The following is an 18,223-nucleotide window of genomic DNA, read 5'->3' as shown; positions in this document are numbered from 1 at the left end:
GGGTCAAAAAAAAAGGAAGCTTTAAGCACCGCAGCTGCATGACCCTCCTACAGCAAGCACCAACAGGGCAGATTAGCAAACTGCTTTTAGGCTGCATCATTTTAAAAGCTTGACTGTACATTCACTCCCTGGATAGTTCAAAGGCCTCATTTATTGCAGCTCCAGACAGAATACAGACATTGCCCTTCCCCAGGCTCACATACAAAGTCAAGGTGGGCCCTCTGTATCCTAAACCACCATGGAGGGCTGGGTGCTAGCAGCATTTTTTAATCAGAACCCTCTCTTCCACTCAATTTATTTGTTCAAGAGCAGCTAGACTCCTTGCCCTTCCTTTACTGTGCAGGGAAGGGGTTTTTCCTCTCCTTCTACCTCAACCAGGGAGTCAGAGGAAAGCGGACTCCAGCCACCAGTTTGTCCATAGCTGCCAGGAAGCTGTAGGAACTAGTACTAGGAACTGCTCTCCCTTTCATCAGCATGCCAGCTGTGAGTGCAATCATATTCTGTTAAAAGGGGCTGTCTTCTTCACTCATAGCTGGGAAAGGCAAACCATTCTCTGAAGTTTATGTCAGAGCTGGAAAAACCCTGCCATGATCCAGGAACGATTTCGTACTGTTCCAACAGGGACAGCTCCTTGGGGAGACACTCTCAGCACCACAGACAGCTTTTGCTTTGCAGTTCTTTGATCTTACCTCCCTTCTCCCTCTGCAACCCTTAACAGCCTTTTTCCCCACTTGCATGATTTATAACTCTCCCCTGTTGTAGCAGGGAAAAACCAACCTGGCTTCACACCTGTACTTTAAGAGCCTGTCCCAGGTCTCCCTCTTGGCCATCAGGCCATTTAGCAAACACTGGGATTTCCTCGCTGTCTGTTAACAGTTCTGTTGCTAGACCAAGAAAAGGAGGATTTCCAGCCCTGAAAACCTCATCTTTGCTGGGAAGAGCCAATTCTGTGCCAAAGAGGGTTTGGCACAGCCAGAGAAGCCTCAATGTATTACCCCCAGTGATGGGCCCAGCCCCCATTCCCTCTTTTCTCTCACCACCAGAAAACAGGCTTCTTACACTACGCTAAGGAAGCTGCTGCCTGAGTCCTCACCCAGGAGCTGTTGCTCGTCCCCTCAAACACACCCCACCTCGCAGTTGTTGCCCAGTTTTATTTCATTTAAAATCCGCTGTGTTAAATATTTTAGTTACAAGTTCTGCGTAGAGGGTAATAGACTCTGCAGGCACTAGCAACCCCCTCACTCCCCAATACATGTGTGCGCTATCAGATTAAGGACTGCCCCCCTCCCCCCAAAACCAGCAGCCTTGGGCTGGGATGTACATTACAGTTAAAGACCTGGCCCTCCCCAGCTGTCTCTCTGCTGGTAGCAGGCCAAGCCCTTGCACGCAGGAAGCCAGCAGTCAGATCCACCGTCAGTGAGCTGTGATTCAAGGACAGCTGCTGGGGGCTGGTTCTTAGCCCTATGTCGGGCGTGTAATGGTGAAAGGGTTGTCCCCCCAGGAACAGTGCTACCTCCACAGAGGTCACGGGCTCTGCCCACCCAGACAAACATTCACACCACAGTGACCAGGCTGGAGAGAGACAAACAATCTCCAAGGGAAAGCAGGGGAGCTGCCACCACTGCGTTCCTGTCTGTGGAGGGAGTGTAACTAGGGCACTGCCAGAGGCATGACACCTACCTCAAGCCCTGCTCTGATCAAAACCTCTGCTGCAAGTGGCCTGGGGGTCCCCAGACTGCCCTTGCAAGGCAGAGGAGTGTGAAATATTTTCAAGCAAAACAGGGACAGAACAGTAGCCTTTCCTCTCCTCTCCCTCCCAGGAACCTCAGTGCTAGGAAATAAAGCTGAACCTGCCTTGGAGCGGCAGGGAAGGGTACCCTAGCACAGCAGCAGCAAGCAGTTTCCAGTGGTATAGGACAAGCTAGAGGTGAGAGTTCGGTGCTGTGAGGGAGAGGATGCCATACAGTTGGCTCTGGAAAGGCAGTGCCATTCAGTGGTTGGCCCACTGCATAGCAATCCTCGTGAGAAACTGAACCTTCGTTAAACAGAATAGGAAAGGAGGTAGGAGCTATCCCCCAATTCCCTCTGGGACAGCTCCGATCACAGCGGAGGGAGAGAGACCGGAATGACCCCTGCCAGTTCCTGAATGCCCTGCATTGCCCCTGCTGGTGCTGTGGCCCTGCCCTGGGTGGGTTGTGTGGGGGTGTGGCTGCTCTACAGGTCAAGCAGCAGCACGCGGGGATCCTCCACTGCTGCCTTGATCTTGCGCAGGAAAGTCACTGCCTCTCTGCCATCAATCAGCCGGTGATCATACGTCAGCGCCACATACATCATGGGCCGCACCTCGATCTGAAGGGGAGGAATAAGACAGGCATTAGTGAGCTCAGCCCTACTGCCTGTATAATACCCTCCTGTGAATTCCGGGAAGACCTGGCTTTTTCCTATCCTGAACCCAGGGCTCAGGCCCTCCTGGATGTGTCCTGCCTGGCAGGATTACCTACCCACTCACTCACCCAGGCACCGATCACCACTCAGGCTGGGTCCGCACCACACAAGACTAGGTCCCTTTCTGGAGCTGTTCTCTATCACAAAGGCTACAGCCTATTCCTCCCCACACCTAAGCAGATTATCCATTTCTCCCCCTCACAGATAGGACAAGGCCCCCTGCAGACCTCAGGCAAGTACCAGGGCCAGCAAAGCTGCCCTACACCCATTAGTCTCTGCTCCTCCTTCACAGTAAAGCCTTTTAGAAGTTGACACCAACCCCCTAGAAAAAGCATATGGGCTATGGTCCTCATCCCACTGAGCTCTCCCCTATGTTCACTGAAACCTCCTGCACAGCTCCACCTACCTTGCCTCCCACAGCCACCGGCCTGTCGAAGATGGCATGCATGCCTAAGATGGCAGACTGGGGTGGGTTAATGATAGGTGTCCCAAAGAGTGACCCAAAAACCCCTCCATTGCTGATTGTGAAAGTGCCGCCATCCATGTCTTCAATGGCCAGTTCGTTCTTCCGTGCCTAGAAGAAAAAGCAAGGTCTTGGAAAGCCGCACATATCACAGAAAGCAAAGGACAAGGGTTTGGACGTTCACTCTCTCCAGGAATAAATGCTGATGGCAAGACCTTCACTTATTGATCTGTTCAGCTGAAAACCAGCACGAAGTACTTGAAAATGCATCCTGTCTTTAGATATGAACATTTACTGGCTTTGGGGAAGGATTCTCTTGCCTTCACTTCCAACTCCTGCTTTTGCAGGAGACGGACACAGGGACTTCTACCCCAGGGCAGTTCAGCCTTGGCCTCTAGCGACAAAGGCAAAGACACACCATGTCGCTAATGCATAGTTTGCAGTCTTCTGGAAGGGCAACAAGTAGATAGACCTGTCCTGTAAGGCACAGGCACAGCTACAGATGTAACTGGATCACTCCCCGCAGCACAATTCAGTGTGTTAGAGGTCAGAGATGATGACACAGAGGGACTGAATCAATTCATGCCTATTCAGCACGCCCAATTCTTCCCATTCCTCCCAACCCTTTTCAGAAAAACCTCCAACTTTCCTTACCTTCTCCCCCAACTCATAGATAGCACGCTCTATGTCAGCAAAGTTCATGTTTTCTACATTCCTAACGACAGGGACCACAAGACCCTAGGGAGAAGCATAGTGCATGGTCAGCAAATTCACCGCAGCAACACACATAACTGTTACGGAGCAGGAGCCTGGCCTCAGCCCAGCAGAGTTCCTGCCTCCTCCTCAGCACACAGCAGGTGGTTGGCAGAGCTGCCTCGCACCCTGGCAGCCTGCCGGGAAACCTGGCATGACAAGCACTAAGGGCTGACACCGTAAATGAGACATCATCTTTGCCTTTGTAAGCCCGTCTCATAAAATCAACCAGGTCTGTCTGGATCCAGCTCCACGTCCATAAAAGCAGGTGAGGCACTGGGTAGAGTTCAGCTGCCACCTCTTTCTCCACCAGAAGAGTCGAGTCCCTTTAAAATAGACCTCCCCTAGACTTTGGGAGCAGTGACAGAACTTCAGTCGCGGCCAAACCTCTGCCTCACAACAGAACCAACTAATTCAACATCTGTACCTCCATCCCATACTCTGCCTGGACAGGAACATCTCTTTGAAGCAGCAATGTCATTTACAGAAATGGCGGAACAACACAGCAGGGTTAGCCGAAGGACAGGACATGCAAAGCTTTTACTGTCTATGCCATATCCTCCTGGGTCCACAAAAAAAAAAAAGGGTTTCCTTAACTTGGCCTTACTCATTAACCACTGAGATCTATAAGGACCTTGTTACTCCATCTCCTTGTACAGTGGCAGAATATTCTTGGTCCTCCTCCATCTTCTCCCAAAACCATCTCAGCAGTCCACAATATATCAGATGTCTCATTTAGAAGATCAGTCTCATCAGTAAGTTTCTGCTGCAGCAGAGCTCAAAGCTGAGTTGGCTCAAAGTATATGACCATCCCATGATCTAAGGCTGCAGGAAGCACGGCCAAAGCATCCAAGGTACCTACCCGGGGAGTTGCTACAGCGACACTGATGTCCACATAGTCCCTGTACACAATCTCTTTGGTCGTGTCATCAATCACTAGAAGGAGAAAGAAGCTGTTTTTCACATGCAGTACCCAAGATCAAGGGCTCAACAGGCCAGACGTAGCCACAAAATCATAACAACTTGTTCATCTCTAGCTTAAACATAACTCCAGAGAAAAATGAGCCCTCACTGCACCTGTGGGAGAAGCACCAGGATAGACAGAAAGGAAACACAGTCCAGATAAGTCAGTCCCCCTCAGACATTCCCTTGGTTATTCTCCTCTTCTAGATTTGAGCAAGTACTCTGACACCGCCCAGGAACTGCATCACACCTACAGCAGCTACCTCTACACCAGCCAGCAGGCTCTGCCCTCTGCAGCTGTGTACGCATGGCCCCAGCCCCATTCCTGGCAACCCCTTCCTAATAAAGCCCCTCTTGGCAAGCTGTCCTCTACCTACATAAGCGGCATTAGCAAAATCAGCTGCAGCACGTAGGACTGTCCCCCTTTTTTCTGTGTATTTGACTTGCTTGTCCAGGCTATGTGCCCTGCCATGGACTTGGGCCACCTGCTTTCCCCCACTCTGCCATGTTCACTGGTGAGACATGCAACTCACCAGCAAGGGTCACCACTCACCTGCATTCACAACGGGCTGGTCCTGCAGAGCAAAAGCTGCAGCTTTCACAAAAGCTGACATGAAACCTAGCTTCAGATTGTGCTTTTTCAGGAAGGGATCCTTGTGTACAGCTCTCATCTCCCGGATGTTGCTGCAAAACACGTGATAATGCTGGTCAGCTGGGAGCCCAAGAAAACACCATTCCATTGCTCTGTAACAGATTTCAGTGCCAGCCCCAAGGACTGCATAACTGCACCACCAACCGGCAAACCCCCAGTCTGCTGAAAAATCCTTCAAATGTCATAGGTGAAGTGGGCTGAAGGTGGCTCTAAGGCCCCTGCCAAAGGATCTAACAGGCACTGGTCCTGGACCACAAACTCCACAGGACAGGGTTAACCTGCATGGCCCACACTGCCAGGCACCTAAGCAAGATGGGGCATGGTGTATTTCCTGCTTAGACCTGATATTGCCACCGATTCTCTGGAGACACCAGTGCTGCCACCAGTGTGGCACCACAGACAGCAACAGCAGGAGTAGCTGGGCCAGCCCTGGAAGGGTGGAACACCAGAAAATGCCAAGAGCAGAAAAGATGCACGTGGTGACGGAGGGAAAAGACTTCAATCACTGTGCAAGTCCAGCGCCAGCCAGCATGACAATGCCTCCGTACCCAACTCTCCAGCTTTGGGAGTTGCATGAATATGAAAGAAATCTTCCCAGATGCTACGGTAGTGGGTGCCAGCCCACCTGCAGCCCTCAACCAGACTAATCATGTTTCCCCACTGCTTCTATTTATCAGAACTCAGGCCATTTACAAAACTCAACCAAGCTGTGGCTACAAGCTCTGCCTATTCTAGGCTAATACCAGAGCTGTGGAATTGCATGGTCCATCCCTCCCCCCTCCAGAGACCTTGAGCCTTTGAAGAGACAGCTTCAGCAAGGCACAGGGGTCTCCATGGTTTAGAGTGTTTGTTTTCCTGCGCCTAACCTTGTTTAGGGCTAGGATTACCACCCAAAGACATTAGCGTCTCCCAAGACACAAGGACTGCAGCAATGAGGACAAGGTTTGTTATGAAACTGGCTCATTATGGCTTCCTCCTTTCAGATGCTGACCCCCCCGCGGGAAGCAGGAGGCCCCAGCACAGGTCCTCACGAGTCAACCTCACAGCAATCAATCCAAACCAGATTACCAGATGCAATGAGAGCCCGAGGCCAGCGTAAAGCGACACCTCAATGAGCCTCTGAGAGGAGATAAAGCTGCAGCACTTCCTCTCCAATCAAGACTATTTTGCCAACCTTATTGTTCTGAGACCCAAATATTTACATGTTTTGTCTTAAGGAGCAGAATAGGATTTCACAAGGCAATTTGATTTGGGCACAATTTCCCCTTAATGCACTGTAACATGAGCTGCCCACCCTCCAAAGCCATTAGTGTGTTCAGTCCGTGCAAACACTTGAGTCAGAAGACCCCCACCTGCCCAGAGGGGTTGGGGAAGGATGTTAGTCTGTCTCTGGAAAGCTGCATCATCTGACAGCAAAGGCCTCAGACCTATGTAGTGCTCACCTGAAAGGCTGATGAGCCCTGGGGAACCACCTCATTGGAAGCTAAATATTCCCACCTCCAAAAGCAGTAACCTGGTGGGGTGGCAGAAAGCAGATGATACATCTTGCTGTCTTCTAATCGCCACTATACAAGTGGTAGTAGTCACTCCTGGTCTTCTGCTCGACATCTACCAGTCCTCAACCAAGAACTACACAGATGAGGAACCAGACTGCCCCTTTTACAAGCAGCAGATGACTCCCAAGGAATGACAGACCATTAGGAAGCTACACACCCCTCATACTGCAACACCAACGTGGCCGTGATGAAGCTGCGCAGATCGTGGTACTCACCTAAGAAAGAGGTCCCAAAAGACATGTTGCCTATCTCTCCAAAGAGAATCAGCAAGGTCTTGACTGCTATTTAAAGATGACTGCCTGCATCTATTTCTACTTGTAAAGGGAAAAAGAGGTCTGCTCCTCACCTCATATCGATCTCATTGAAAGTGGTCAGCATGGCACAAGTATTCTGAGCCTCTTTCAGCCGCTGAGCAATACGCTGACGCATCCTATTCATTTTCACCTGAAAATTAGAAAGATATAAGCAGAAGCTACCTCAAGCTCATTCAAGGGGCAAAATGCACAAGAAACTCAAAAGGCTCTTCTTCTTGCCATCTGGTTGACTAGCAATAGATGCTTAGGGCCAAGGTTTTCACTCCAGGTCTCCCTGAGGAGCATGACAGGCTAAGCTGATTTCACTAGAGCTGCCCAGCTCAACACACAGTTCACTTGAAAAGCAGTGCTGAAATGCATCACAGTATAACTACTTCCAACCTATGTGTTCCTCAGGACCTCCAAGCATGCATAGGTTTCCAGCATGAGGCTAATGTGAGAAGAGCAAGACTGCTAAGAAAGCAGGCTGCTCAACCATGTTCTCTTAAGAATGCACAAGGCAGCTGCAGCAGCCTCAGCCCTTTGCTGAGGGCTTGTGGACAGAACAAGCAGATCACACTGAGCCTTCTGTGCTCAGTCAGCAGAGTTCAAGACAAGACTTTTGCCTAGAAAAGACCTGCGTCAGATCAGACCTGGCTCCTCCTCCAGCCCACCCCTAAGCGGTGCCCTCATGTAGAGAATTTCCAATCTGTCATAGCCCCACTGAGCTGGATGTGAACAGGTAGATACAGACTCATCCAGAAAGCTCAAGACTTATGCCAGAACAGACTGTCACCCAGCAACAGAAGCCTTGGCAAGGCCCCTAGTCCCACAGCTTACCCTATGTTCTGATCGGGCACCTTTGCTGGGCACTGCCTCCCCAGGAGGGGCTGCCGCTGGGGCTGCAGCTGGCTTCACCGCAGACACTGAGGGTAAAGAACACATCAGTCAAAAAGGGAAGCCAGGGCTTAATTGCAACGCCCTGAGGTAGAAAGCCCATCTGAGCTCCTTGCTCAAGCAACACAGTGCCGAAACAGCCTTCAATTGGGCTGGGCAGGTTCCAGGCATAGCTGAGCTCTCTAGTCTGGAGCATGCAGGGCAATAATGCGGGGAGGCCTTCACCATAAATGCCAGACTGTTTGCTGTCTTTAAGCTTACACACTCTCCCCAAGTAAGAGAGGCTTGAAAATAGGAGAAAATGGCTGTTGGCTCACCTGGTTTGCTATCAATGGGTTGAGTTGACACAGGCGGCACTGGTGGCATTGTAGTGGGAATTGGTGCTGCAGCAGGGGGAGGAGCAGCTGCAGCTACAGGTTCAGGGGCTGCAGGAGGAGGAGGAGGGGCTGCTGCTGGTTTGGCCTTGGCAGGAGCAGCTGAAAGACAAGGAAGAACTATGGTAAGGGCAACAACAGCTTCCACTGTCAGGGATCTCTGAGTCCAACCAACCTGATAAAAGTTAACCCTCCAGCAGAGTGCCTTTATGTTCTCAGCACTACTGAACTGAAAGGAGCCACCACAAGAGGATCCCAAGGTGAAAGTGTTTTACTCATCGACACCCTAGATCTCCTCACTGTGCACAAGATTGAATGCTAAAGAGGGTGGAGAAGGTAGTTGTATCAGTGGAATTCTCAATTAATTTTAACTTAGAGCTGCAGTCTCCTCCAGAGGGAGCAAAAGTAAAGTTCCACCCTCAGAAGGGCTGAAATTATGCTTTTCTAATGGACGAAAGAATAGGAGTATTTTCTTCCAGCTAGAGAGGCAGACAGAGGAAACATTTAACCTCTCTCAGGTTCCCTCTAAATGCCTTGCTTCCATCTTCAGAAAAAGATTGGTGGAAACAGGAAGGCCTGTGCAAGTTATACATACCGGACTTACCCCCAGTTTTCCTGAGTTTGAACAGAGGTGTCCCCCCTTCCACTTTGCCACCATCGGGTACCAAAAGGGCTTCAATCACACCAGCTGCTGGGGCTGGAACTTGCACTGATGTCTGCAAAACGGAAAATCAGTGAAATTCCCCCAAACACTGGATGGAGAACAAGTGCCCAAGATGCCAATATGCGCAGATAAGACATTGTAATTTGGCACAGGCAGCAGCTCTGTCTTGCACCATTTGCGCCCGTTTTCACACCCCCCACCAGGATTTTGTGCCAATGCTTAGAAGTTTTGGGAGATGCTGGCAGTGTAACATATAGCCTGATCTTCCTGCTCCAGGGTACAATCAAGAATTGACCCACTGCCAGCATCTTCTTGACAGCAACACCGGAAGCAGAACTTGGCAGGGCGTTTTAGCAAGAACTTCAAAGCTTAAGAGTCCTTTAAGGAGTGAGTAAACTTAAAGGCTAAATTTAAAACAGTCTGAAGACATCCTATGGCTCTGCAGATTTCTCCTCTGTTTAAACACAAACATGTTTCAAAGCTTAGAGCACCGAAATTGGAAGGAAGAGTGGAATTGCAGCTCCAACAAACATCAGCACCACTGATGCTTAATCAAATGTATGAGGAAGGAAAGAGTTATCAAAGAATTCTCATTAAAGGCACAGCCAGCTTTCATACTAGATGAGAAAAGCTTTTCTCCATCACGGAAGCAGGAGACACAGGCAGGGCCTGCAGGCTTCAGGAGCTCTTAGTGGGGAGGAGCCATACAGGGTACCTGCTACAGAACTAGAAAAAGTTTTGGTCCAGAAAACTCCTACCTTGTCTGTTTCAATCTCACACACCACTTCATCTTCCGCCACTGTGTCTCCAACAGCTGAATGATAGATATGAAGACCACTGTGAGGAGGGAGGTGTGCTCTGGCCTCTCCTCTTAACCCACAGCAGTCTCCCCCACTAATCCAGAATTTTCTCACTCCAGTTCTCCACAGCTGCTAAAGAAAAGTCTAGCTCAAACATCAATCTACTGCAGAGTCTGATTCCAGTTTAGACATCACCCTTCACCCAACATCACCCATGACAGAGAGGTGCTGAGGCAGTAACTGCAATCCTTACCCCTCAGAAGAACTGCAATTAACTGCCTCATTTGTCACAGACTGAAAGGCACAGAGCAGGCTGTCAGCCAGTGAACTACAATGCACCCCCGAGCTGCCCAGTGCAGCAGCAATGGTTCTGAGAATTTCAGGGAAGAGGCAACAGCTTACCTTTCTCCCACCTGACATCTCCTTCTGTGACTGACTCTGCAAAGGCTGGTGTGTTCACCGTAACCACGTCATCCCCTGTGAGAGAGAGACAGAGAGAGACTTGAATGCATTCAGAGCTCAAAACTTATGGCATTGCTTCATTCTTGTCATCAGGACTCTACTAGAGGGCGTAAGTCAACAGACATCAAACGTTGGCCTTCTCCTTGCTTCAACACTGATTAACACAAGAGAATTCCCATTTGACTGAAAGTCACATTGTGACAGGAATGCCAGACAAAATCTTTAGGGCCCCACGACATAAACACTCAGCCATCCACCAAGGTGGGACAGCAGTGGACCTAGACCAAGAATGGAAGAGGCAGCTTCAGCTGTTGTCAGGACACCAACAGGTAGCACAAGAGCCATCCCGCTGACTCCTGACTTTTTACTTACTACGTACTGCAGTGGTTCTGAAGTAACGGACAGTGAAGACACTGGAGCTATTTACTCTGCAGAAAGAGAGAAAGACATGAACACAGAAGTATGTTCCTCTGCAGGCTGCCAGCACCAAGCTGAAGTACAGAATTTACACTTGCTTAACTGATCTGAAAGGCTGCTCAGCTGTTCTGATGTATTTGTTCCAAGGACACCTACTTACTGTTCAAGCTGCAACAATCCCACTAAGAAAGGAAACATTGCAGCTTACCATCACTAGCGCTCTCAGTAACTCAGTGAGAACTGACATTTAAGGAATTTTAATTTCGGGAGACAACCCAACAGAACCCCTGCGGTTCAAATACTGATAAAAGGCTGACCCAGACAGCCCACCCTACGCCCAAGACTAGTGCAGTAACCATTTTCTACCTCCAGATCAGGACTGTCATCTCTACAGAAGTTGCTAGATTGCTCCAAAAAAAGAGAAAGTCCCGTAAATTGCCTATGGCAACACATCCAAGAGACAGCTATTTCTCTCCACCACGTCCCTTCACAGGGAGCTGGCAATCCCAAGCGTTCCAAAGGATGTTTTTTATATCTACTGACACCACATTTGGAAACCTGAAGCAAACGTGCTTTAGCATTTCCTCTAACACAGGCTACTTGGTGCAAACAGACCAGCTTTTCAGGCTTTTATGGATATGCTCTTAAGGTTATTTCCCCAAATACATTTTTACAAGACCACCTCAGCAATACAAACCTTGCCATATGAACAACAGCTCCCTGAACCATGCCACTTCTCCTGACAGAAATCCTACCAGGAGGCCACCATAGAGCAAAGACTTCTAGTCTGATAATCAAAGGCTAGAGATCCATTTATCACCAGTCTCCTCATTCCTGTCCCTTCCATGCCTCAGTATCTGGTTCCAAACAAGGTTTATTTTCTTTAAGCGTGACAGAGTTCCTGACCTGCAAAACCTAGATTTTGTTAGGGCTAGCTCCACGCTCCTATGATGTGCACAGGGATTTTATGACAGCCAACCATATTCTGCCTCCCAGCTCCCAAATCTTATCAGGGCTAGAACAGCCCCAGCCTCTCCACATCACAGCTTTCCTGCAGATACTTACACAAGCTTCCTGCTGTTCATGTAAGCCAGTCCCTGGCTCCCAGCCACACCTGTGAATGAAAATGGTGTTACCCCACAGGAACGTTGTCCAGCCCTCAAGTGTCCCTGTCAGGTAAAAGAGAGCAGAGGATACCACTGTCCACCCTGAAAGAAGCTTGCAACTAAGTGGGGAATATAAGCATACAGAGGCACGTCAGTGCCATCAAACCTGCCCAGAGCTTGCCAAGAACAGTGGTCTTGTCTTCATCTAGATTTATAGAGATGGGAAAAAGTTGTATCTTGACCTCAATGCTAATAAGGATAACTTTGAAAAGGGCAAACAAAGCAGCAGCTACCCCAGTCAGAACAAAACCAGGAAACAGCTACGAGGAACACCTCCAGGACTGCTAAAACCTCAGTTGCTGCTGAGTTATCCTCACCAATACAAAGGGGTTCCTAACAGGAGCAAGGCATCAGTCCCCTAAGAGGCACCCCCAGGAAGCCTCACAGTTGCATGGATAGGTAAGGAGTCAAAAAGGAATGAAAACAGGGTGTAGGGCAGAGTAGCAAGCCACCATCACCCCTGCTCTCTGTCTACCCCTTGTCCCATGAACACTTCTTTTCCAAAGCTCACAGCAGAGAGCTACTTGCATAGCTTCTCAGTTTCACATACCCCACCGTCCCCTTCCCACACTGCTCACACGCCCTGACACTGCAATTTTTATTACGAACCAAACTCCTGTCCTTTGTCTTTTTCAGAGCACTGGGCAGTTTTCCAATCTGATCTTAAAGAGAGTCAGCATAGCAAGTGGAGAACATAGTTATCTCAATTACACAATGCCAGAAGGAAGAACCATTTCCCCACTTGATTTTTAAAAAAAGTGATAAAATTTTGACACCATCCCCTACTAAAGAGCTGCTATTGGAACTCTAGGAGCTGGAAAAGGTAAGCAGATTTAACTGGTTTCTCAATGTGGAATCAGAAGCGAGTGAGGTAATGCTACATAAACACAGTACAGCTAGAAAAAACAGAGCTCTGGGAAAATCCAGTTTAAGTACCGAAGAGGAGTTCATAGGCATACTAGATTTGACATGTCACTTAATATTCACCCATCATTTTCAAAGGAGTTTATTAGAGAGCTAGGCTCTGCAACAGTATGTGTTTCAAGCACTGCAGTGCTTGAAATACACCGTGCTGCTGCTGTGAAATCTTCACCAGAGCTGAATGGATTGGGCAGTACATACATTAGGCAAGGGAGGCACTCACATGGAAACACAGCTCTTTTCACCAACTGTTTCTTCATTACATGACTGATGGAAATAAACCCCAATCAAACCTATTACCAATTTCCATCATCAGCTCTGTTCTGTCTAGGTAGTTTGAAATGAAATAAAAGCATAAGACTCACCAGACAGAGAGCATCTTGCCAGAGTACAGTTCCCCTGTCAGAGAGAAGAGGAACTATCAGTATTGCAAAAAGACAGACCCACCCTAGAAGGACTTTGGTTTTCCCACGAGACCTAGATCAGAGACGGGACCCATCATTCCCATGCTCCAGACTGCAAGCATGCTACTTTCCCATAACGTGCAATAGCAGGAGACGGCGAGAGCATCTACACCCTTCTCTTTGCTTTGTCTCCTTCCAGGATTCTTTCCTGTGGAGCGATGTTAAACCTGATGCACTTGGTTTTCAGTTGTGGCTCCAGCTGTTTTGACCTTCTCATGCATACTTTCCTCTTTAAGAAGGAACAGATTTCTAAGGACTCATTCACTAAAATTTGCTATAAATGAGAAGGTCAAGGGTAGCTACTGGTACAACAATAAAACATCCCATGATGTTTACTCCTACAGTCACAAATGCAGCATCTGGGTTTTTTTTGTTTGTTTGTTTTAAGGCTATGGAGCCTTTGAACTCCAGAAGGCCAGAATTTCCCTTGATGGAAAAATATCTACTGCCCTCAGTGAGCCAGGAATTCCACCTTCTGGTGATGTTTCACTTCATACTCATGTAATCATTGACTGCACTCCTAGCTGAGTGTAACATTCCTCAAAAGTAAAAGACGTTTCAAGATATTCCAGTTACCTTCCCTATGGTTATTATACATTTCTCTAGCATCAAACCTGCAGATTTGGAGAATGTAAGAACTCTTTAAAAGCTACAGGAAAATATCACAGTAACCATGACTAAAATGCAGTTGACTGGTTTGGAAGAACAGCTACCCAACAGCTCAAAGCACCCTTATCCAGCAGCTAAGGTAAGAGGTAAAAATTAGATTTCATTCACATCTTCAGTGTCTGAAGGGAAGTTTGCATATAAGCCTTGATTTCAGCTTCACCAGAGCAAGCAGGATGGGATATAACTGATCTTAAATACCAAAATAATTTGTGGAGCTGTGTGTGATAAGACAGCATAGACATCGAGGACCACAGAGATACTTAAGCTTGTCATACCATCTGCAGGACTGAGTGCTGTAGCATACAAAAATACATTCAGTGAACACTTCATATCATCAAAACTACTAACAGGTCTGGAATCAGCCGCTTGGCAGTTTAATTACCCAAATGTATTGATCAATTTGGCTTCTCAGATATTAACGCATGGTCAACTCAATGATCAATGGGCAGTTCAACAGGGTTATGATTAGCTGTGCCGAGGATGCAGGCGGCCAGGCTGACTTGCTGCTAAGCCAGCGTGGGTCTGGCAGAGCTCAGGAGCTCCAGCACAGCGCCATGCAGCTACCCTGTTTGCCAGCCCGCTGCAGGGACCGATGATCCTGGACCAACAGTCCTGCAAAAACAGCCTCCAGCAGAGCCTGCTGGAGCCCCTGCCCCGGGTCTGACTGGGGAAGGGAAAGCAGGGAGCACTGCACAGACTTTGCAGAGTCATCGCGAATGCTACAACGCTTAATCTTGGTGCACCACGGGCGCCCTGCTAACTCAGATCTGGTTTGTTTAGAGACAGCCCTAAGCTGGGATCAGTAAGACAAATTTCAAGTTAACTCTGCTTGGTCAAGCGTCTAAAGCACCACAATCTTAAGCACATAGGTTAGTTCCTGTATTGATCCTGTATTGAAGCAACCTGAGCTCCCCTCTGCCCATTAATGTTTTCCTGGGTGCTTCATAAAAAAAGCGGTAAAGGTATTCCTAGCACCTACACATAACTTGTTAAGAAAGAGGTACAGACACAGACTGAGGCAAAACCAGCCAATTTTATTTGCTCATGACCAGTTTACTGTAAGGTTTAAAAAAAAAAGTTTAGAAGGCCTGTCCTAAAATAAATTGTTGCGCGAAAACACACCTGCAGTTCTCTTCCATGATGAAAGCTCCACAACCACTGCAAAATTAAGGAAAAAACTGGTATCACTCTACCCTTCTGTCTTTCAGGTTAAGAAGTGAGGGAAAGAGCTCTAATGGGAGGAAGAAGCACTAATGAAAGATAAGAAGACTCCCTCTCTCTTGTGTCCATCCCTTAACCACAGTACCTCAGAGATGCACGTGCAGTTCCGAGAGATGCCTGACAGGGTTGCTTCCTGTTCCCTTTTTCCTGGAAGGAATCCCTGTGATTGCACCTGTTCCTGGTATCACCTGGCTAAATCTGCCTCTGCCTGATCTTGGAGCTTCTTCAGTGAAAATAGAAACATTTAGTTTTCGCTAGCTGGCATTAGCACTTTGGGTCACTTTAAAGAGACCGCCTTCACTTGAAGAAATAAGTCTTGGTCTAATTAGCTAGTGACTCACATACCAAGTGATTAATTTTTCCCCTACATTTCACATGACTTCTCAGAATTGCTTTTATAACTGCTATTCTGTTGAAGGGACCCTGGCACACAGCGTCCCAGGCCACACCTTTCAAGGAGCCATCACCTTCCAGTAGGTCACTACACAGTGAAATAAATTATGGAATACATCAGCTAAAGTGACAGCCTGTACACCTACACATTTCTTCTCCAGGAGTGGGAACAGCGACCAGTTCAGTTAAGGACACTAACTGAACAGGAAGGTACAGTTAATTTCAACAGAGGCAAAACAGAAGCCCAGTGCTCGGCAGCTCTGACAACAGGCAAAGCAGCAATCGGTCATCCAGCCCTGGCTTCTTCAAAGCAAAGAAGCTGCTGCTTTAACAACAAGGATGAGCACAAACCACTGCTACACACAAAAAACCCATGGCACATCTTTCATGGATTTTAACACAATTATATACAGCATGGCAGGGCAGATGCTAAGATGGGATGGAGATAACAATGCTGAGTGGTAAAGGATACTGTTACTAAGATGACAGACTGAGAACTCCTCCAGCACACAGGGAGGATCAAACAGGGAAGAAAAAGTTCTTTACAAACTCTTCCCCAGATAAACAGGAGGACTTGATTCTCAAAGCACTGAACATAGCTCCTGATCAAACCATCCTTTTTCAGACTAGCTCTTCTCTGGACTTTTTCAGGTCATCCTTCAACAGCTACCTCTCCTCCTCCACCTCGAGTCTTACATGCTTGGATGCAGGCTATTGATGCACATTCACGATTTCTACCTGATACATGAATCCAGGACCTTTTTCTCTTCTACGAGATCATCAAAATCCAGCCAACCCTGCCCTACCCTCATTGTTTCTTGCTGACTCCACTGTTCTCCCATTCAACCCTACACTTTTGAATTTTTACATGTCTATTGTTCTCACTTCTCCCATCAGAGGTTTGCCAAGTTCTGGCATTTCTTTCCATCTCACCAAAAGCCTGTATTATCTCTTTCATCAAAACTTACTTCCCATGTCCCTACTGAAATGGAAATCAAACTACTGCTACCATCTTGACTTCTCAACTTTTTTAGTACATCTAACAGGTTAACTAAAATTATCTCCCCTTCCTAGTACTCAGCTATAACCTCCTGTAACCTCCTGATTTGCAGACTAGTTTTGTAAAAGGTTGGAATACTCCATCTGGCTTTCCCCTCTGTTCTGTGTAATTACACAGCACCACTGAGAGCTGACAAAGCATAAATATTGTTAAAATGCCACTTAAATAAGCTTATTTTAACCTGCACTATAATCAATTTGTATCTACATATATGTATAACAAAATATAACTATATAGTTAGTTATAAATTGTTTACAGTGGTTTTATATACACACACAGAGATATTTATAAACACGAATCTGTTTCTAGTGCCGAGAGGCAAGCATTTAACACACAATAGCCCTACGGGGAAGCATAACATAATGTTCAACATTACAATTAGCTGTCAACACTTGCTCACCTACATTCACACAATGGCTAAAATCAAATCTCATGCTCTAAGGCTTCAGCTGGTCATCTGGAAGAGAAGTGATCTTTTTCCTCCTGTAGGCATGCATATATACATTATGTATATGCATATATACGTTATGTATATGCATGCTTATATATATGTACATAGATAAAGCTGTGCATGTTTGCTATTTAAACGGAAGATGTGGCCCGAAGTCAGCAAACGACAGAAACGAGCGGGCCATGAGCCGCCACGGTGTTGATTTGAGTTGCTGGCTCTGGCTATCGGACCCCGCAAGGCCAGGCTACCGCCAGCACAGGTTACTGCTGTTTGCACTGGTTGGTTCAACGACCGCTTTGAAAATTGAGCACAGGAATTAAGTGAGAAAGTAGGCACCACTTCATTTACCGTTTCTGCACCGGGCCGACCCTGGCCGGGGAGGGTCACTGCCGGCGGAGGCCGGGGTGGGGGGGTGGGGGGGCGAAGCGAGTCGCGGCTGCCAACAGAACCGCCCCCCAAACCGCTTCAGCCCGGCAACAGGCGGCGACGGCGGAGCCCGAGAGCGGCGCTTTTCGGAGACTCTTCTCCTCGGTCCCCTCGGTCAGCTCTGCCCGGTGCCGCAGGCGAGGCGCCGCCTCTCCCGACGGGGGCGGCGGGCCCGGCCCGGCCCGGGAGGGGGCAGCGACACATGCACCGGCCCCGGGAAGGGGCAGGGCAGCGCCGCGCTCACCCTGGCCCCGGCCCCTCCCGGGGGTGAGGGGCAGCGCCGCCGCCCGTGCCGCCCCTCCCTGCCCTGCCCTCCGCGCCCGGGGCGGCGGTGCCTCGCGTCGGGCGGGGGGGGAAGGAAGGTGGGGGACGCGTCCCGGTGCCCTTGGCGCCGCCGCCGTCCCCGCCCGTCCAACCGCCGCCCTCCCTCCCTCCCTCCCTCCCCGCGGCGGGTGCCCGCGGCGGGCAGTACCTGCCGGAGGGCGCGCAGCGAGCGGCCCAGCGCCCGGCCCAGGCAGCGGGACCGCCACAGCAGCAGCATCGCGGCGGCGGCGGCGGCGGGAGGAGCCGGAGGGCGGACACCGGAAGCAGGCCCGGCGCGAGCCGGAAGTGCGCAGGGCCGGACCAATCTCTCCGGAGCAGGGGGAGCGGGGTCAGAGGGGCGGCACTACGGTGGGCGGGGGGGTGGGGGGGGTTGGCTGTGGACCGGGGTC

General features: G+C 49.0%; 1 protein-coding gene across 1 annotated transcript; it reads right to left on the bottom strand.

Moving 5' to 3' along the window:
* Positions 1–133: 133 nt before the first annotated feature.
* Positions 134–18,113, bottom strand: DLST (dihydrolipoamide S-succinyltransferase). The gene is made up of 15 exons (XM_052782740.1): positions 17,983–18,113; positions 13,192–13,225; positions 11,805–11,853; positions 10,695–10,750; positions 10,263–10,337; positions 9,819–9,874; positions 9,001–9,112; positions 8,340–8,498; positions 7,966–8,051; positions 7,179–7,276; positions 5,178–5,308; positions 4,524–4,597; positions 3,563–3,646; positions 2,852–3,019; positions 134–2,349 (listed from the first exon to the last, which is right to left on the bottom strand). The coding sequence occupies exons 1-15, from the start codon at positions 18,049–18,051 to the stop codon at positions 2,215–2,217; spliced, it is 1,386 nt and encodes a 461-aa protein (XP_052638700.1). The 5' UTR covers positions 18,052–18,113; the 3' UTR covers positions 134–2,214.
* Positions 18,114–18,223: the final 110 nt, after the last annotated feature.

The sequence above is a fragment of the Harpia harpyja genome, chromosome 3 (genome assembly GCF_026419915.1).
Source record: "Harpia harpyja isolate bHarHar1 chromosome 3, bHarHar1 primary haplotype, whole genome shotgun sequence".
NCBI lineage: Eukaryota > Metazoa > Chordata > Aves > Accipitriformes > Accipitridae > Harpia > Harpia harpyja.
Note: the sequence above shows the minus strand (reverse complement) of the source record. Positions and strands in the feature narration are given on the sequence as shown.